The sequence below is a fragment of the Anopheles merus genome, chromosome 2R, assembly GCF_017562075.2.
Source record: "Anopheles merus strain MAF chromosome 2R, AmerM5.1, whole genome shotgun sequence".
NCBI classification, from domain to species: domain Eukaryota; kingdom Metazoa; phylum Arthropoda; class Insecta; order Diptera; family Culicidae; genus Anopheles; species Anopheles merus.
Window position 1 is genome coordinate 20,684,830 of NC_054082.1, and position 21,020 is coordinate 20,705,849.

The window sequence follows — 21,020 nt, forward strand, 5'->3', positions numbered from 1 at the left end:
ATCAAGAAAACCAGATCAGATTTCTTGCTTGCCAAATTGTAACCATGTTTTCGATGGATGGCCAAACCTAAGGTTTGTTCTTTTTGGTGTGTTTGTTTCCAACTCCACGTTTGCTTTACGTCTGTGCCTGTGCTACCGGGCGACTATTTCACTATGTTCCCGGCCCGTCAGCAGCAGTACCCCGCAAGCGGTAGTGCACGAATTTGAAGCTCGAAAGTAAGTGAATGGCTATGCTCTCTGTGTGTGTTTGTGTGTGTGTTCCGCAAAAAACTATACTCCACCAAAACAACCTTGTAACTGTTAAATGTGTGTTGATATTGCCATTCGCTGGCACCCACGACGAAGACGCCGAATGACGTCCAACAGCAGGAACGCGTGTGATACAGGTTGTTGTACTGCGCGGCCGTGCCGTGCTTATTACGAAACGCCTTATCTTAACCCCTTTCACGTCACAGGACAAGGCGCAGAACTTGGGCTGAAGATTGGTCCGCGTACTACGGAACGATCACTCAACTCGATCGCTCTACAATGCTCGACGCGGTGCTGAGGATGAGGCCACCGAGGTTGACCGTTGGGTTGTACGGCGCGTATGTTCGCCCTACTCCATCGTCAGAGTAGGCGCCTACTGTTGCTGTTGCCTGCGCTACCAAAACCACGATTCAATGCCAATCGCAGCAACCCATGGTGCCCGTGGTACGACGGTCTGCACGAAAACTGGTCCAGTTTTGAGCGATGGTCAGTCGGTCGGTCGGTCGGTCGGTGTTCTCGCCCGTTGTTGTACCATTATGCTGCCAAAGCGGGCGTTCGTTTCGTCCACTTTCCCATTTCAAATCACTCCCCTCCCCGCGTGTGTGTGTGTGTGTGTGTGCACTCCATCGCTCAACTCGAATCTCGGGGTAGGGCTGACGGTGTAGGTGTGTAAGCCGGTGTAACAAATCTGCACCCACAGCCTGACCGCACCAGCTGCCAGTGTCTTTCGCCATAGGGGAGAAGGGGTGGTAGAGTTATAGTTTTTCCTTCCCTTTTTTGTGCTCTTTGTCAATGTTGTGGTTGTTGTAGTTGCAATCTAAAATTAAAAAAAAATAAAAAAAACAAAACTCTAAACATTGCATAACGCTCGTCCATCACTGGCGGAACTACACCGTTCTTATCGTTTCATCTGGCGCCAATGTTGTGGCCTGTACACCCCCTCTCGAGCACCCTTCAACCAAATGATTTAAAAGTAAAGAAATTAAACAAAGAAAACCTTCATCAGCGTTTTAAAGCACACAGCCATTCGAAAATATTCCATTCATGCTAACCGCGCGGGTTCCGATTCTGAGTCCTGTCCGGTGCGAAAAACAGCTGTTAAAGGGAGTCGCCGATCGCCCAGCCGACCAAACCAACCCAACCCAACCCTCCACCAAACCACCCAGCGGTTGGTCTTAAGGCCGGCGAGCTCTCGGTTCGATCGCCGGCCCCTCCACCAATGGCCACACTCCAACACAACGCTGCAAGTCCTTCATACGGCTTCCAAACCGATGGGGAGGGGGGAGGGGGAATGTCTCACTGTCTCTGTGTGTATGTGCTTCGAAATCAACGCTCGCAACCAGCGCGAGACGATGCAAAACGTGTCTTCAGCCGCTACCCTTTCAGTCGATCGAGTGCAACGGGCCAGGCAACAACACACACGACGCGCGCTCTCTGCCACTAACCCTCCTTTGCGTCATCCATCCCTGTGTTTGTGTGTGTGTGTGTGTGTGCGGCTGATGTGATGATGCTACCTGCCGATCGCGGTGCTGCCCTTATCGCCCGTTTGCTGCCGGCGATCGCGAACGTCACACCGACGGCGGCGGCAGCGTTCTAAACCACCACCCCTGTGGAGTGAGCGAGCGCCAAGGGGAAGTCGAAGTGTGAAGGGAAGGTGCTTGAAGTAAGTGTAATTGTAAGCCTCCCCCCACCCTCCACCCCCATGTGTGTGTGTGTGTGTATTGGTCGTGTGCGTAGCAAACGGAGGTTCTTACTCTTATGTCTCCCTCTCAACACCAACTGAAGTGAAGCGCAAAGGGGAGGGCGGCGCGCTTTGCTTGTTGTAAAGGGAGGCAGAAGCTGCCCCCGAACGGCTGTGAATTGTGTCCGTAAGTGTGTGTGTGTGTGTGTGCGTGCTCGCGCGGTTTCCCTTTCGCGGCGTGAAGCGAGAACGCGTTCTCGCGGCCGCGCAGTGCGCAACTTGCCTCGGTGTCGATCGGGGTGTGATCGGGGCTTGCTGTCGAGTGTGCGTGTGTGTGTGTGTGTGCGCGTGTGCTGACGGGGTACGTTTGTTAGATGTGAGGCGAGCCCGAAAAGTAGGGGGGAGGGGGGGCCCTGTGTGTTGTTACAACCGTGCCTGCGGAAGTGACATTAGAAGAGTGGTGCTGTTTTGGAAGCGCCATATCGCGCCAGAAGTGTGTGGCAAACGTGCTTGAGAAGCTTCCCCGTGTGCGCACGTGTGTGTGTGCGAGAGAGAGAGAGAGAGAGGGAGAGGGAGAGAGAGATTATCGAAAGTTGGCGAGGTTTTGATTTCATAGTGCACGTGGTGACTAGGGCGCCTCCCGGTAGTGTGATACCGTGCGCTGCAGGAGTTAACGTGTGGCGCTTCGCTTCAACTAGGGAAACTCAGTTTAATTTCCATCAGATCATTATTAGAGTTGGCTGCTTCTTGCGTCTTTTTCGCAAGCCTGCATCTTGACACCATCGGACCAATGAAGCAATAAACACGAACTATCAAACGGTAATGGTCCCAGCGAGTTTGAGGCTGACAAACAACAGCGTTTGCAACGACGATCGCTGTCCGCATTTTGCCAGTGGCGTCGCGTAGCAAGCGACCAGATCGCCCAGTCCGGGCGGTCGGACAAGCGCGGCTCCGTGTGGCATCGTGTGTGCCCGTTGTCCCCAATGTAAGCCACCGGTTGAGGCGCACAAGAACAGCAGCAATGGTTTAAACTTAACCTTTTTATCACTGCGTCCAACCGGTTGCAGAAGTTGGTGAAGGGAGCGAAAAGGAGGGAGAAAGAGAGTGAGTGTGAACATCTTCCAGCTGCTGCTGCTGCTGCTGCTGCTGCTGCTGTGTGACATAATTTGCATTAGATTAAAGCGCAGCAATGTTGTGACATACCTTCACAGGTGGCTGGAAGGAGAAACAAAAAAATGCATATATGCTCAGTTATTATTATTTCTTTTTGCAGTGGTTTTTGTTTTTTGGTTTGTTTTGTTAGAAAAGTTATAAATTTTCCAGTCGTGTCAGTAGTGTCACCGGCAGCAAGTGCACCGAAAGTGCTCTCTCGCCTGTCTTGTGTGCCTTTCGTCGACTCATCATCAGTTGGCTGTTGTGTTGGCTCGGTTGAGAAGCTGCAAACTCGTACACAGCCCCTCCACACGTAACACAGCCAGCCAGACAGCTAGCAAGGAGATCGGCGCGGAAGAGGTAAGCTTTAAATGTTAGCGCGTCAAGGAGACGATCATGTTTTACGGGGGGGGGGGGGGGGGGGTGGTTGGTATAACAATGCCACCAATGGGGGAGGGGAAGGTGTAGACCACTGGTCACCACGAAACATAATGCCCACCGTGCCCACCAAAACTGTCGGCTATTTCAGGCGTTCAGCCACGGGCTGTGTCGGGTTTTTGGGGGAGAACGGGTCTAATTCTAACGTTTTCTCGCATCAAACGGTGCTAAAAATAAAACTCTGCCAACAGACCAGCTTCGGCAGCTGATGCTCGTTACGGGAAAACCCGGAAAGTGGGGGAGCAATGACCTATTAAAACAGTGGTAGGTTGAAGAACAGGGTAGTGAGTGTTTAAGAAACAAGCCATGGACCTTGTGCTCGCTGCTGAAGATGCTAAAAAAGGCCTTATTTCTTCAAAAAAAAACACGATTTCATTCCCACAGCGCTCGGTGTGCGATTGGGAACAGAGTTGGAATTTCCGATAAGGCTGTCTTCTTCCTCCCCTCGACACCCTTCTTCTTCTTCCCCTCTGTTTGCTGTACGGCTCCAACCCGGACAAGCAGTGTGAGTGTGTTTGCGAACCAGGGACGTCCTTGAGCTAGAACGCAAAACCCGGATTTAAGCTTCAGCCACTTCAAGCCACGCAACGAGCTCATTAACGTGACGCTGGCAAACATTTGGCTCAAATAATCGGACCCACCAGGAAATTGGTTTTACAACACACTAGCACCACCAATTGCAGCAGTGCGTACAATACTTCAAACGATAAGTGGTGTTGTTTGAAGCTGCAACGCCGACTGGGTTGGAATTGGCAATGCGATTAGATCGGTTTGCGCGGTGTTTGCTTTGGCGCGTATGTTGCCATCATTTTGTGAGGTGATTTGCAGAATAAAAGCACACAAGAAACAGAGAATCATATTCTGACGGATGATTTGTTTGTAAATTTTAAATTAATAAACATGCCCAACTCGATAACTGCTGGCTATTAGATTGCATGATCGGGTAGAATGAGGCAGCGCATGGTGTGGTGTGGTGATCGTTGTTCCGAGCTGGACGACCGGATGTGCTCGATCGCAAGATCGGTGCTATTTAGCGGTTGGGAGCTTCTTCAGGTATTCTGCAGAAAGAAAAACAGCCTCACCAGCCGAGCCACAGCATGTATTAAAGCGAACGCTTCCAAATGGAAATTGGATAGAGATGTTAGTCGCTTGGGCATTGGACAAGCGCGTTGATTACGGGCCCGGCCGTACAATTTACGATTGCCGGCGATTGAAGCCGTTGCGCAAACCGGCTCTGATGGGTGATGGTGGAGCGCGTGGACCTTAGAACAAGCGACCGGGCCGGCACCCCATTGTGTGCCGGCGAGGCGAGCGCAGAAGAAGGTTCTTTCCGTGCGGTTGTTCTTATCTTCCCATCGGACCGCATCGCCGGCTGGCTCGGAAGCCATGGCAGTCGCTCCCGCGTCCACCTGATGATATAACCCTTCGTTGGGGTTTAGTTGCCGCTAGTATCATGCTTAAATGCACCGTGTTTTTTGTCTCTAAACCATCAAGCTTAAGCCACCTGGTCGCTTGCACTTTTCCCCCCTCGATCGATGGGAAGTCATGTAAATCGTGGTGTGATGTGCTGCCCGCCAAATGGTCCGCTCGTCGCTCAAGTACGGACAGAAGCGCTGTGAGCCAACCCAACCCGTTTGTAGATTCTTCAAGTGGCGCATCGCATAATAGTCCGATGGTCCACCTCCCACCGATTGGCGCCAAAAAACAAAAAAAAAAAGTGCGCCAACGAAGGGTGCGTAAGTCGTCGATAGTTCCTCACTTTGCACCCAATGATGGCCCGAACGGTGTGGTGCGAGGAGGATTACACAAATCGCACTTGAAACGGAACGGCAGAAGAACAGCGGCACCGCCCCCCCCCCCCCCATAGGCCCTTCATTCTTCAGGGTGTGGAGGGTGGGGAGCTGCATTCGAGGGTCGCTTGCGCATGGTGGTGGATTACGATGCAACGATAGTGTAAGCTGGACGGTGGGTAAGCTGATATGCTGCCCGGGTTAGTTGGTTGATGCGGGGAGGGCGAGATCGGCATTTCCTCGGTGCGAAGTGTAGCGAAACAAAAAAAAAAACACTTACTTGCGCGATTGAAAAATGACAGACACATTGTTTGAATTCCCATCGTAATGAGAGGGACTCCCCCAGGTTTTGCTGCAAGGCCGGTGTGCTAAGTAGGTTCGGATCGCAGGCAGGTGTCGGCCACGGTGGTACGAAACGGTTCAATCACTCACTAACCAAGTGCGTCAATATATTATGCGGGCGTTTGTGCACATTATGTGATCGAATGTGTCGTGTGTTGATGAGGGGTGTACGACAAGTAACAACGATCAACAGGAATTCAGTGCAGTGCAATCAAACAATCAGGCCCGGGTGCACACTTCCAAATCGTTGAGTGTAAGCCGAGCCTGTTCGAGGGAACATTTTAACGAGCTTATTTGTTTTGCAAGAAGGGTTTTACACTTTTAATCCAATTTGATTGGTAAGGTAAATGACGGAAAAAGGGTCTAAGCAGCTATGTAAAGCTCGTTTCATTAGAAGAGATATTTTTAAAATTAAATTTTAATGATTGGGTACATATTTTCTGTTCAATTGAGATGGCTATATTGATTTTTCCCCTATTTCGTGATGTACTTTTCATTAGACGATACATTCATTAAGCCGTTATTAGTGTGATACACACAGTTGTGACCTTTACAGTGGTCTTCAACCTATGGTCCACGGACCACATGTGGTCCCGCGATAGAAGTGATCTTTTTAAAGAAAACCTTATTACAATACACATTGTAAAATATATCCGTTCCACAATTAACATTAAATTTTCAACATGCATGTCTAGAGTAAGAATTGAACAAATTTAGTCAAAGTTCTTTGAATAAGAGTCTGCAAAAAAATATTACCTGAATATACGTGGGCTGCGGAAAGTGTACATTCTAAGCTAGGTGATCCGTGACCTTGAAAATGTTAGAGAGCACTGCTTTGGAGTATGATAAAAGGATAGGAAGAAGGGATTTTATAAAGTATTTTGTAAAATTGCTAAATTTATCATTATACTTCTTATCTGGTTATGAAATCGATAAGATAAGACCGTCAGATACTTAACAAAAGGGCCCTCATGGCAGTGTGCAATCATGTTGTTCGAATTTCATTTAGTATTGATCGTAAATTTTCACCTTCATTCTTCATGAAATTCGAGCTGTAACTATGGAACGTATCGTAATTAATATTTTAATAATATTAAAATAGAAGTAATATTAGGGAAAATGTTGAAGATTTTCGAAGATTCGAAGTTGGTTCCGGTTCATTCCGTTTGATCAATTTTTATATCTTATTTAATTATGATTATGCATTTTTGGATTTACGGGCTGAATTTATTGTACTGTTTGTAAATGTATAAAATTGCATAAAGCAACAATAAGAAGCTATAATGGTCATTTTTTTTAAACTTAAATCCAATGTAGTTAGGTCCTCGTGGAAGCTTCACCGCCTTCGTTCGGTTCATTTCTAAAACAAAAATAAATGGATTCCGCACAGAAAGAGTTGGATTTTCCTTTATCACTACTGGAAAGCTTCCATCGAAAGGTTTTTTTGGTAACATAATTCTTTCAGAATCAACCGACATTGTTTCCGACGGACGGAGCCATCGATCCAATAATAAAATCAAACCGGTGAAGAATGAAGAATTTACCAGAGACCCCAGGTGTTTGCTATTTTAGTATGCGCGATTGCAAAACTTCCCATCGGTGCGGATCATTATGCTGCGCTGGGGTTCCAACAGCACTGCCCGATAAGGCCCAAACGGCTCCATCTAAGCGCCCGTGTTTGGTACATCCTTGGAAGCGGCACAGTGCATTAGCATATTGCACCAGCGTGGTGCGCTGTTGTTGCCTTACCAGGCCAGCGACAAGGGCAAGATAACCGAGCGATTGGTCAATTGGTGTGTACGGAAGGGTACGAAGCTCTCGCCCACACGCACTGTATTAAGCTCTCAGCCCGATGCATGGTACGGCGGTAGTAGTAATCCCTTGCGATACACCGTCCCTGAAGACCTGCGGCCCAGACCACTAACCCGGACAGGATGAGCGTCAAGGTGAGCTGGCTCGAGCTCGCACAGTCACAACCCACAAGGTGGCCACATTAACAGCTGAATTCATTTATTTTAAGACCGATCGAACGCATCTCGAACACCGATCGATCGAACGGGGGTCGAAATGTGATCACATGGATTTGGTGGTTGTTTCGTTTTTTTGTTTTTCTTCTTTTGCCCTACAGCCTCATTAGCGAGGCTGTCGGGTCAATGTCGGGCTGCTTAGCATGTGTCAGCGGAGTGATCTTTCGAAACATTTTCGGGCTCACCAGGTGTGTGGGGGAGCATAAAATGCGCGTTGCTTTGTTGGGGCGTTGCTTTGTTGTGAACATGCGCGTTTGCTACGTCGTCGTTGTTTTGTGTTGTGGCTCGGCAGCCAAATTGCGCAACGGATGCACCACCAAGCGGGGGGTTTAGGCGGGGATCGACCCCGCTTACCTTGACAGTGACATTTCCAGCCCGCCAGAGGAGAAGCACACGGTGGAAGGTGTCAACCACTGTCAGGGGTCCCGTTGTTGATCGCGGCGATCGTGTGTACCGATATCGCGATGAACTGTAACCCCCATCTGGGAGGTAAAGTGAGTGTGTGTGTGCTAAGCCCTCCGGTTTAATCTTTCCCATCACGAGGTGGGGAAGAAAGGGAGGGTTTTATCAGCCTCCCGTGCAACCACACCGCTACAAAGGGCTGCAGGGTAAAACAATCGAACGAGCGTGTCAATATCGTGTCGGCTGCAGTCATTGCACGATCGTGCGTCAATGTCGCGATCGCGTGGCAATGTTCGAATAAAAAAAACACACACACACACACATGAAGGGAAAAGAGGAAACCCAACAACACGACACGACAGGTAAATGTGCCTGTGCGGTTACAGCCCCCATCCGCGAACAGTGGGTTCTATTGTTTGATGCGTTGACATTATCCCAACATTGTGCCGTTTGTGTCGCATCTTCTTCTCCGCCGATGCCCTTGGGAAAGCGAACAACATTGAACAATGAAAACCGTACCATAGGCCGGTTGGTTTTTTTGTGTGTCTCTGCGCGTGCATGTGGGAACAAGTGCTGAAGACAACAATGATACACCACCAACGACAAAATAGGAGAGAAAAAAAAGAACGCTCACTCATTCACATTCACAAATTAAACACAGCGCGGCGATGATCATCATCGTTCGCCGTTCAATGTTATGTATCAATCTGGCCATTGAATGTGCAAATTGAACAATTTATGCTGCTCGATCAACGCCGGGTGGTCGATGAAAAATCCGCCTTTCTAGGTCACACACCAGCGTGTGACAATGGCATCAGGGGTTTCGCGGTCAGTGTGTGCCCTGATGGCAATTAAAGCCGAATGGCGAATGTGGTACCGTTTGAAGCGTTCGGCAAGCTAGAAAATTGATCCAAAAATGGATCAAAACTGCCCCTGGTGAGCGCCAGCGTTGGTGACGTTTGATTATTTGTTTAGAAATTAGCAAACCGAGGTTGTTGTTGTTCCATTCCGCCACCGCCACGTCAACCACGTAAAATGGAACCCATCTGCCTCAGGTGATGATCGTGCACTTTGTTAGGTGTATTAGAATCGCGAAAACAAATCGCGATCAATCAAGCAAGCACTCGTGCCGTCCGCACAATGTCACAGCCTTGAGTTGGGGGACGGTCTAAGGGTGGTGATCGCGGGCAGACCGCAACGCTCAAGGCACACACAGCAGAAGCTTTAGCAGGTTGCTTCTCACCCGTCGACGCGATTGCACCCGATTACCTTATCCGTGGGTAACCGGATGCTACCGGAAGAGGCTGTTAATGCAACAGCCGCTAGAGCAAAATTGTACGTTTGTTAGCAATTCACGGAAAGGGGTAATTTCCCAAGAAATCGACCTCCCTTTTGCGGGTGCCTGGCGATCGTTCTGCCTGAAAATTAACGCCTGATAACGCGTCGAAGGTTGCTTATCAGCGTCGGTGCGCACGTTTGCATCGGCCACCGTTCAGTAGCTTGCCCTTATCCGTGCAATCGCGTGGGAAGAGCTGTTTAGTTAGCCATTAGAAGGTGAAAAAGGTCACTACAATGTACTAGCGATCGCGCTGATTGTGTTTTAAATTGTTTTCATTCTCAGCCGCAGCGATCGTTGCAGAAGCGTGTCCTTTTAGGCGACCACAGAACGTCTGTTTTATACAGCTCTTTTCCCGATCGTATCACTGTTTCAGCGGTGGATTCCGAGTGCGGACGCACCACTCACACGGCACCGAAGATGCTGGCGATGATAATTATGCCGTGGCCAGAGGAGGAAAAAAGTTCAGGGAACTTTGCTTTCCTTGAACCGTGCGACAAACCTTGATCTCTTCTGCCCCAAGCTGGTGGTAGCCGGCCGGATGTGTGAACACGGTGAAACGGAAAGGGGCGCTTAAAGATGGACGAGAATGAAAAAGGGGGAAAAGAAGGAGATCGCGAACAATTGAAACTGAAAGCAGCAGAGCATTGGTGCAGAGCGGTAGAGCGAAAGAAAGGAACCAGAAACTTGATTGAGCAGCATAACAACCCTTGGGAGGAGGTGCGTTCTTTGTGCGTTCTCTGAGCGGCAGAAAGGTAAAGGAAAGCTCGACGAATCCATACCCTTACCGGATGTAAGCGTACGCTCTCGGTGGCTACCGACGAATGATTCTCCCATTTTTTTTTAACTTTCATTTAATGTGCTTCTAATGGAATAAGGTCAAGAATGTAGCTCCCTGCCGGTATACGGCGACCGACAGCCGCAATTACGCTGAATATCTTCATGATACCTCGAAACACTTGCCGGCAATGGCCTCTTTACTGGCCCGGCTTAATGTACCCTTTTGCTCTTGCTCTCCCGTGCCGTTTGGTGTTTTGGTTTTGTTTTTTGCTTTCCCATCTTTCTTGACATTAATTTTCATCGCCTAATTAAAACCGCATTAGTTAACAGCATAGTTGTGGCACGGTCTTTGCTTAATGAGGACGGCGCACCAAAGTTCAACCGGAGCAGGTCGTGTCGTGGTTTGGCTTCAGTCTAGCCCGAACCGCTTACGTCATGGCTCAGCTTGTGACAAAAGTATCCATTTCCTCCTTTCCACCCATACCCACCAACAGCCCTTGGGGTGTGTGTGTCCTTCGGACAGTATCCGATGATGATGGTTTCGGATGCTCGAATACACTGCAAACACACCTTCACTCCAAAACACCCCCTTGCCCGTTTCATAAGCCTGCCCAACCGCGAGGCAAGGTGAATGGCGTGAGAAGTGCATTGTGTCAGCATTGCGCGTGTATCGATCGGGCTCTGACCTCTGGGAAGTTCAACCGGCCATCGAATCGGCAAGCGTCTTCCCATTTCGTGGGGTGCAGCAACCCGCCAACCAGGAAATTGACACTGTGAATTGTGATGTTTGTTTTTTAAACTTAGCAAAACGCCTCCAAAACGGGGCACCAGCAATTCGAGGGTGAGAACCATAAGCACAATGCTGGATGCGATGTATTAATTAAATCCACAACAAAAAAACATTAAACCGTCTACCATTCCAATGTCCAAGGGAGTAACGTTAGAAGGACGGTAAGGGTAGGGGAACTAAAACAGAACGAAACACACAGCCGACGATGCCGACGCACACACTAAGGCTGCGTTTCAAAGGCCGCGGTTACGGTTTCTAGTTCTGGCTTGGCTCTCAATTGGCTCCAATCAGTGTGGTTTTGCCGTGTTTGGTTGGTGTTAGCTCCGCCGGCCAACTCCGGCCAGCATTGAAGTGTAATTGGGCGCACCGTCGTCGCCGTCGTAGGGGCTTCGTTTCGTAAATCACGCCTCAAAGGGTGCACCGTTTTGGGGGGAAAATAAACGATTCGATTGAATGATTGCAAGAATTGATTGAAACTTTCATTCTAGCCACGAGCGACGAGCGGGCGCCGTGTGTACTCGATCAATTAAGGATCGTTATGGAATAGATTGATCGGCGGGGGTTGGCGTGTGGGGTTCTAATTCTGGAGAGACATTTGACATAATCGTCTTTTGTTAGGGGTTTTTTTGTGAATGGTGTTTGGTGCACAAAATTCTAGGAAAAGATCATAATTCACCTCTTGCCGTCTGTTCGGTCGTTGAAGTCTTTCGTGCGTATTTCGATCGTCGCTTTAATTAGATGTTCGATTTATACACTGTTTTTTTAATGTTTTCACTAAATCAAACATAATTTAATTGAATGACCGCAATTGAAATACCGTATTGAATAAGCGAATAACATAATATACTGTTCGTGGAACTAAATTTTGCCACAAAGACACATTTTGTTGACACTGTATCCTACAAGGTACCATTTTTACGCTCGTTTGTATGAATTGTTCAGACTGTGTAAGTTAATCTCTGCTGTGTATAAAGGTTTTACTTGGTTTCTCAAACAGTGAGTTCCAAAATATCCCAAAGCAAGACGCATAATAGTTAATATTATGATTATTATACCGATTTTGAATGCTAGAATGCTCGAATGATTGAATTTAGAACCAATTTTTACATAGATTTATACAATTAATTTAATACTCTTGTAAAGCAACGGGTAAATTGTTCGAAGTCTTCTCAAATATCTAGCAAACAACTACCAGATAAGTGTGTCGGAGGCAAATATCAAAGCACACTGTCAAAAAATGCCACCTTCGAGATCCAATATCATTTGCAAGCACTGTAAAACAGCACAAGTATTGTTAATGTCTGGTCAAAGCTGTTCAATGCAAACGACTAAACTGAAGCCTACAGCCATGCCTTCTTATTTTACCGTCCAATTTGCAACATTTTACTTTTAATCCGTGCAATGTTTCATGCAACAACCCGGTCTGATCGGCACCAGATCATCCTCGCTTGGTCCTCCCCCTCCTCCATCCTCCGATTACCCGATCGGGCGCACCTAATGAATCGGTGTTTTGTCAGCTTAACCCCTTCAATCCCACCCATCCCAAACCCCGACGAGACGGGTACCGGAACTAATCGTTAAGTAATTGTTTCTGTAATCAATCCCTCACACCCGGGGTTCGGGTTCGGGGTTTTACTTCACGTTTGCCACCCCATGTACGATCGGCCGCACACACACTCACACACACACACACACACACTCACACATACCGCACCTCCTGCCCACTGCTTGCTAATGAATGAGTATGAAGTTGCAGGCAGCCGTGTATCGCACACGCGCAAGTGTCGGTGCGCGCTCGCACTTACGCAATGTGACCCGCCCGCTGCTCCACCCGCTCCACCACCGTGGCCAAAAGTAACGGAGGCTCAAACCAAAACAAAAAACACCCCCCCCCTCCCCCTCTAACGTGCATTTACAGCCCCGACCGCAGCGACTGTATGCAGTGCAGTGTGGCACCGCACAAGTCCACATTACACAGGCTTGCACTGGACTGTACTGTTCCGCTTTCGCTTTGACCCAATTCGTTAAACCCAATCGGTCCGCGTACACTAGGTCGGTGCATATTGAAAGTAAGCGTTCGGGTTGCGCTTTTTGCCGACGCGTCCCATCCAATACCTGGTTGGTCGTCTGTCGCATCATCAGGCAAACAACCGCATAAACAATAAGGGACGCGCGCAAAAGCGAAACTCTCGCGCAAAGCGCCGCACCAATGACGCAAAGCTAATCATCCATTCTGGGCACGTGTTTTAGGCTGTGTTTTTTGTCTCACCGTTCGTTCGCTTTTTTTTTTTGCATACGACACTACACTAACTAACGTAATCAAAGTGGCCAGAAGAGCGTAGTAGTGATGATTGGCATTGGATGGGACATTTTCCGGAAGAAACAAACGGCTCCGTGTGTTGGTTGTGTGGTGGGAACAAAAAAATATCAATTCAACCATCAATCACCGGAGCACACACACACACACGGTCGATCGACACTCATTAGCCAACACCGGAAATTGTGTCTCATGCTCATGGAGGGTTGGAAATCGATTTTCGGTTACCGTAAACCGCAGCATTCGCGTGCGAAAATAAGAGGGAAAGAGAGAAAATTTACGCTTTGCCAAATCCTTTCGAGCCAGCGGTGTGCAATGTGCAATGAGCCATCAAGAAGAAGTAATTTCTGTATTTTTTTTTTCTTCCTCGTGTGGTGTTTTTCTTGTACACAAAATGGTTCCATAAAATGGCGATAAAATATTAATTAGCCTAAGGTCTTGAGGAAGTCGACAGTCGAGCTTAATAGCGCACCCACAGCGCGCGCAGAGCACCTTTCATTAGTGTGTGTGTGTGCAGGAGCGTTTAAGCACCATTTCCACCTCATTGCATTCATCATCGCCTGCACCACCTCCCCCCCCCCTCCTTCCCACTGTTCCAATACCGGATGATGTGTTCTTCTTCGTGCTGATCGGGTGTACATAATGGTGCCACGTCGGCCTGCCAGCCGGCCGGTCGGAGGTCAACCGCATTACAAGCGATGGCTTTAAAATGAGTTCACACGACACGGGCGTCATAGTTGGTTGGTGGTGATGACCGATGTACCGATTATTCGCTTCATTCGCCCGCATTGACCCCGACCCCGAACCAATGACGATCGACCAACACGAACGCAATGGTACACTGGAGCGTGGCCAAACACCTCTTCAAGGAGGAATGAGGAAGTTTATTACGCTCGGGTTTTTTAAAAGGGGAAATATTTGGACCCTTTTTTAATTGGCCTCTTGTACTTTCGTAGACACAGACACACATTGCCTGAAGCTGAAAGTTGGCGTGACTGTGGTGTAGTATGCGACCTCACGGTGTGAGATGGTTCTTGCATAAGTAGTACACACACACACACACACACGCGTGCTTGTAAGTAGCTCAAATCTAAGTCAAGGACTAAGGCACACACACAAACACGTCACTCGTCACTCGTCAGCCGGCGGCCGATACGATGTGCTTTGTTTTTTATGGTCTTTTCGCTTTCCTTTAAAAGCGTACCAGCAGCGTACCTCCCTTCCCTGGTTGATGTGCAACTAATTTATTGTTTATTGGAGTGGTATAAATTCTGCTGTCAAAATAATAGCTAATTTACGTGCCTTACGTGGACGCCGCTTTGAACCCGTATTCGGGCAGGCAGGGTTGGAGGCATCAAGTGTAGAACGGGCTTGACTTGCCCCCTGACGTCAACCGATAGGTGGGAGAGAAGATGCTGGGAAGGTTTGCTATTTGTTCCACAGCCTGATGTTACAGTGTTATTCAGGTGAATGTTTTAACCTTTTGCTTGGAAGCGACATTTAAATCATTTACAATGAAACGTTCGTTTTGTTTCACATCTACCTAACATGAGCTATTATTATTTGCCCAAATTTGTTTGCAGTTTATCGAAGAAAGGGTTGCATTTGTTATTACTTTGTAATTTACGTAATTTGTAATTAATTTGTAATTTGGAAAGATATAAACATTTCAATCAAGGGTCAAACTAATACAAGGGTTTTCAGGGATTCTCATAGTTGTGGGACACTTCCTTTACTCTTTCGCATGGAAAGTGAATTTTATATTACGGGAATTGGACTCTACTGGACATTCTCCCAATTGGATATCTCCAAAAAGTGTGTTATAGTGTGTTTAATTCCAAAAATATTCATGCATTTAATTGAAAAGTCAAATGATTGAAATTTATAGGGTTTTTTCAGGGATTCTCATAGTTGTGGAACACTTCCTTGACTCTTTGCTATGGAAAGTTAACTTAATATGATGGACTCTAATATATTGGACTCTATTCTTATTGGTTTTATCCAAAATGCGTCCAAATAGAGTCCAATTCCCATCACATGAAGTTCATTTCTCGGAAGATAGGGCCTCAAAAGTGTCCCCCAGCTAGGAGAACCCCTGAAACCCCCTGTAATTTATTATTTGTGTTCATCCGTGTAAACTGGTAAGCTGGTTCTTTTTGGACGAGGCGACCTACGCAGTCCGTGCCGGTGTATACAGTTCTGTAAGTATTGTATCAATAATCGAACAGTCAGTCCCTGCTACGAACGGATCGTTTTTCGATGCGAACTGATCCCTTCCGGCCTGCAGCTATAGCTAGCGTGACTGTAGAATAGACAACCTGACCTACCCATGTTGGCCCATAGAGATGATTCAACACCATGTCGGGATTGTTTTGTATTACTTTCTATGTGCAAATGGTTTCAAAAAATGATCTCCCAACAAATCTACACGAAACAAATCGGTTTGTTTCTTAAGCAACAACAAAAAAACAGTTCTTTATATGATGTAACAACAAATGTTCCCACACCATTCTTTTCGATGAATGCCTTACACACATTAAACATTAAAACATAGTGTGGCAACATTCTTACGCTTCTTCAACTGTTGGCCACAAAAACTGGGAGAAAACATACTATTTTTTCTGACTAAAGAACAAACTTGGACATGCATTACGGATGGGTAAATAAAAAGTATTTTGGCCATTTCCTGTGTCGTTTTTGCTTTCGTAGCCGTTATCAATATTCAACCATTGGTGGGCACATAAAAAACTCACTCGCCATTGTACTGATGTTTCGCTTATTTTTACATTCATTCTACAACTAACGCGCTGGTAAAGGTGTTTTTTCCCCTAAATCATGTTCGAGGGTCATCGGCATGTTTTGACGACTTCAAACAGACACAAACACACAAACCAAAGCAGTGATAATGAAAACGATCTTCACCGGCTGTACCTCTGTATCTATAACAAAAAGCTCCCGTTTTTTTGCGTACGATTTCATGCGCATCCGCTAAGTATCAAAAAGCGTGGCGAGGTGGTGCTAAACAGGTGCGTCAAACAAAGTCATTCACGCGCGGTGTCATTGACTTTGGCCAGTGGTGGGAAATTTTGGCAGTGGCAACGCACTGGACCAACCGTGGCTGAGTGGATGACTTGTCAGTTTGTGCAGCAGTTCGCGGCCAGTCCGGCGAAGCTGAGGAATGGCAAATAATTGATTTTCGGTTTTCAATTCTCAATTTGAGAAGAAAACACACACACACACTTACAGGCAACCCTTCGCGAGAGGATGTTGCACTTACAAACGATCCGCGTGCGCGCGGTTGATTTGCGCCGTTAAGAAACGTGAATTTGGTTGCGCGGGGTTGCCCTTGACAACGCTTAGCTTGTCTGGCGCTGCTGACTCTGAGCGAAGAACGCGTCTGGTTGGTGTGGTGTTGTTGCATCGATGCCGCCATGAATGCAGGGAAAATCATCTCTCTCTCTCTCTCTCTCTCTCTCTCTCTCTCTCTCTCTCCCTCTCTCTCTCTCACACACACACACACACACACTCTCTCTCTCTCACACACACACACACAATGATCACCACGATTGCAGCTCTAACGTGCCGTTGCCATTTGGTTTAACGCCTTGATGTGCGTTTTTGTGTGCTCACAAAGGGTGGAGGGTAGGGGAGGGAGGTGGAGATGATGTTAGTGGTCGGATCTTTACCCGTATATGCAGCATGTCCTACAAACCGTCCGGAACAAGGCGCGTGATGTTTCAACAGAGCGCCAATCTGGCGTTAATAATTACCAACCTCCCGAATGCCGCCACCGTGTTTTGCGTTGTTGGTGATGATGGTGGTGGAGTTGCATCGAGCATCGCGAAATGTGTGTGTGTTTGCAGCTTTTTTTTTTCATTTCTGGCTTGTTTCATTAAGCTGCATTCTGGCCGTGTTTGGAGCCACCCCACCGGACACGACATCTTTTAACGCTGGACGCTCTGGCACTCCGTCCGATCGGCATAAAAGGTTCGAACTAGGGTGCGGGGGGGAGGCGAAACGAACATGGAGATCCATCTAGGGGGCCAAAGCTTAGTATGGCCAGCAGTGCGACCGTTGTGCGATGAAACATCGCCGCTGTACGCAACGGCCCGCGGGAAGGCGGAGGAGGCTCGACTGTTTGCAAAATAAACACCAACCGAAGCGCAAATAGCGCAAAGCGTGGCGCAGCCGATCGCGACGCTGTCACGAGACGGTGCGGTGTGGTGCGCAGGTGACAGTGATCTTGAACTCGTGACGGCCTTGCGCGGAGTTTCGTAACGCTCTGTTATAAGAAACATTGAAAAAAAAACAACGATCCAAAGCTGGATAATGATTTTCTGCAATTTCCATTAATTATTGCTCTTCTTCTTGTTTCGATTTTTTTTGTTCCCACTTCCGCAGAACAAGCGAGCTGCTGTAACACCTTTGCTGCATGCCCTCTGGCCACGATAATGTAAGAACGCGCGTAACAGATGTAATAGGATTGGCACGCACGATCCTGCACTTCCTACATCATCCCGGAAAATCGGTTCGGCAAATTGTGGTGAAAAACGAAAACGGCAAGGATTCACCATCAACACCAATTGGAACGGAACGGCGCCTGATTGGGTGGTTGGAGGAGGAGTGATGACGAACGGCACGGCACACGATCGCGATCACAGCAATCATCATCATCCGCCTCATCCGCATCATCATCATGCAGGAACAGCACCACCCTCTTCCTCGTCATTATCAGCAACGGCAGCCAGCAAGTTTGTGCCACCATCGATGGCGAGCGTGCTCGTGATCGTGGCCGCGCTACTGCTGTGCGGACTGCCTGGGCAGTGTAGCGGGCAGCGGGAATCGCAGCTGCGGCTAGGCAAAGCGATCAACGTGTTCCTGCGCTACGGCTATCTGTCGATATCGATGAAGGTCATCTCGTACAACGATACCGAACGATGGCTGTTCAAGGAGCCGACCAACAACATCTTCACGGTAAGGGAGGCCTGCTGCGCGTTGCACGTGCAGGTGGCGTAAGAGCCGGGCTTTTTTTTTATTTGTTTTGAGCGTACTACTTTGGAACGTGCGTGCCCGGAGCCCGGTTCTCCGCTTTCCGGATGGCGTCCCGTCGAAACGTGGGGCCGATAAGCGGCGCAACCCCGTTATGCACTCTCTCACGCTGCCTCTTTAGGGCAGTGGAACGCGAGCGCGACGTAACGCCGTTCACACACAGAGGCGCTCGGTTGCTCGGAAACTATCCTTTCGCTAAATCGATCTTCTCCCTTCCTCTCACACCAGGGCCTGGATCTGCTCAAGACGGAAGAGTTCGAGGTAAAGCCGGGCATCTTTAACGGCGACTTCCACATGGAGTTCTGCGACAACCGGCGCCAGCTGTTCCAGGCGTACTTCCGCGACTTCCAGATCGAGCGGCTGGACAGCCCGTGGCGGGCGTACACCGAGGGCTGGCACCCGGAGGTGGCCGCCAAGAAGCTAGGCATCCAAAGCAAGTACCTCGAGCGGGACGACTACTGCTACGTGCTGGTGCGGGTCGCCCGGTACCGGGACAGCGCCCGCTTCACCAAACCGATCCCGCCGAACCAGACGCTCGAGCCGGAGGTGGCGCGCAAGATGCAGAGCGTCGTGATCGGCGACACGACGTCCGCGGTGCAGTTCATGAACCAGTACGGGACGCACTATATCAACGCGTACGTGACCGGCAACTCGCTCTATCAGGTGTTTGTGTTTAACAAGCGCAACTACGGCTACGTGAAGGATAAGCTGAAGAAGCGGGGCGAAATGACGGTGTCCAAGGTGGACCTGTACGATCACTTCGCGCCGTGGTACGTGGAGCACATGGGCAAGATACGGTGCGCCAGCGGGAACGCGACGATCGAAACGTGGGCCGCCCGGAAGCTGCGCCTGTCCTACTACGTCTTCACGTACAGCAGCCTGCTCAAGCTGCACGGGGACGGCTCGCTGCTGCGGATACTGAGCGCGCTGCTGCAGAACGAAGCGATCCTGCAGCTGGACATGCGCTCGCTGAGCGTGCTGTTTAAGGATCCGGCCAAGCGGGCCTGGTACGAGGAGATACTGGACAACTATCTCAAGCTGTGGGAAGTGAACATGTAGCCGGAGGCGGTGCAGCGTTCCCGGTGATCCGAGAGACCGGGAAGTACGCTAATGGTGGTGTTGTTGGCCGGTGGTGATTTCCTACGGAAATTGTCCACTGCTCACTGTGGTAATCGATCCTGGGGGGAGAGGGTGACTTCTGAGCTCTGTTACGAGTTACGAGTAGACTAATTTAACGCGCGTCTTCTTCTGGAGGAACCTTCGTCCCGCCTTTTTGAGGTATTTGTGAGCGCACACCGTTGTAGCTTCACGGTTCCAGTGGACTGTGGGCCACGCCAAAGCGACGCAGGCCACACGCGTAAGGTGCAAATGAGTTTTATTGCAGTGATGGCACACAGACACACACCCAAAACTCCCACACATTAGTCTTAAGCTTGGAGTAAGAGGGTCCCCTTCAGAATCCACAAGTGTCATACACACACACACCGGAAAAAGCTTCGCTCTAACTACACACACTACTATTACTACCACTATTACTACTACTACTACTACTACTACTACTACTTTCACATGCTGTGATAGACTTAGTTGACTCCAGAGTGTTTGTCAGGTTGTATGGATACCACCCCTCCCCCCCCCCCCCCCCCAATACCCCCAATCCTCCGGGGGAGGGAAAGAAACCTGCAGCCCTAAACACGCGGAGTAGACACGCGTTTTGTACCGGGAAAGTCGGCATTAACATGTGGGACAACACAACCACGCAGCATTATGGCACCGCGTGTGTGCCTCGTGTCCGTGCGTGCGCAATCGTTAGGGGAAAGAGTGGGACAGAGCAAGTAGATTAATTTGAGCTAAGGATCCTTTTATACGCGTAAGATAATGGATTAAAAATCAACTAGTGATAGTCATATTTAAGCCGGACGGAGTAAATAAAAAGAACAAGCTTTAAGGAGAAACAAGTGCGGACGTGTGTATGTGTGCGTTTGGGTGAATAATGTTGTGATTGGGTTATTGTTGATTAAATTTGAAGATCTACTTTTGATATATTTTTCAATCTCGTTTGAGATTGGGAATGGAAAAAAACCCGTGGCGAATGCTCCAATACACCACACCCGTTAGAGGTTTGCCATTTCTTTATATAGATATTTATTCATCTTCATCTGTGTCTCTGTCGCGCTTTCGATAATATCCTTGGCGCACCTGTGGCCTGCATTAACAACCTTATTTATTTTTGCCGGTCGACCAATCAATAACTATCAGATCCGATACAAACTATCAAACATGTGATGCGTTCGCTACGTTCGATTAATAATCGAACTGAATACGGCGGTTAGGGGATGGATACTGGTGGTTTTGCATCTACCTTGACGGTCAACCTTTTCTAGGTAGGGCCTGCTGCTGGTAGCGAAATGAACGAACGTTAAGAGATTGAAATAAAAAATATAAATAATAATTAAAAAAAAACGTACAACCTACAACGGTATTAGGGGGTCCTAAAAGGAGTCAACAAACGGGTACTGCTGCCTTTAAAGTACAGCCAGTGTATGTGTGTATGTAAGTACGATGCCGTCGGTACGATACGTTTACATCGACTGGAAAACGCGCGCGCGCTATATGCTTATCATTTTCCACTCTTTCTTGTTTTTTTTTGCTACGATACAGGAAATC

The 21,020-nt window shown here is 48.4% G+C and overlaps 1 protein-coding gene across 4 annotated transcripts; it reads left to right on the top strand.

Moving 5' to 3' along the window:
- The first annotated feature begins 1,059 nt into the window (after window positions 1-1,059).
- On the top strand, window positions 1,060-20,942 carry LOC121587783 (torso-like protein). 4 transcript variants are annotated; one of them, XM_041904927.1, is made up of 4 exons: window positions 1,060-1,912; window positions 3,204-3,442; window positions 17,706-18,278; window positions 18,582-20,942. In XM_041904927.1, the coding sequence occupies exons 3-4, from the start codon at window positions 17,931-17,933 to the stop codon at window positions 19,410-19,412; spliced, it is 1,179 nt and encodes a 392-aa protein (XP_041760861.1). In that variant the 5' UTR covers window positions 1,060-1,912; window positions 3,204-3,442; window positions 17,706-17,930; the 3' UTR covers window positions 19,413-20,942. The 4 variants fall into 4 exon arrangements, with proteins under 4 accessions (XP_041760861.1, XP_041760862.1, XP_041760860.1 ...); XM_041904928.1 differs by lacking the exon at window positions 1,060-1,912 and adding an exon at window positions 1,945-2,306; XM_041904926.1 differs by lacking the exon at window positions 1,060-1,912 and adding an exon at window positions 1,945-2,291.
- Window positions 20,943-21,020: the final 78 nt, after the last annotated feature.

Excerpts from the sequence above, each read along its gene's own strand:
- LOC121587783 (XM_041904927.1), top strand. The coding sequence starts at position 17,931 with ATGACGAACGGCACGGCACACGATCGCGATCACAGCAATCATCATCAT. Across the intron at positions 18,279-18,581 it reads CGACCAACAACATCTTCACG|GGCCTGGATCTGCTCAAGAC; the intron begins GTAAGGGAGGCC and ends CTCTCACACCAG.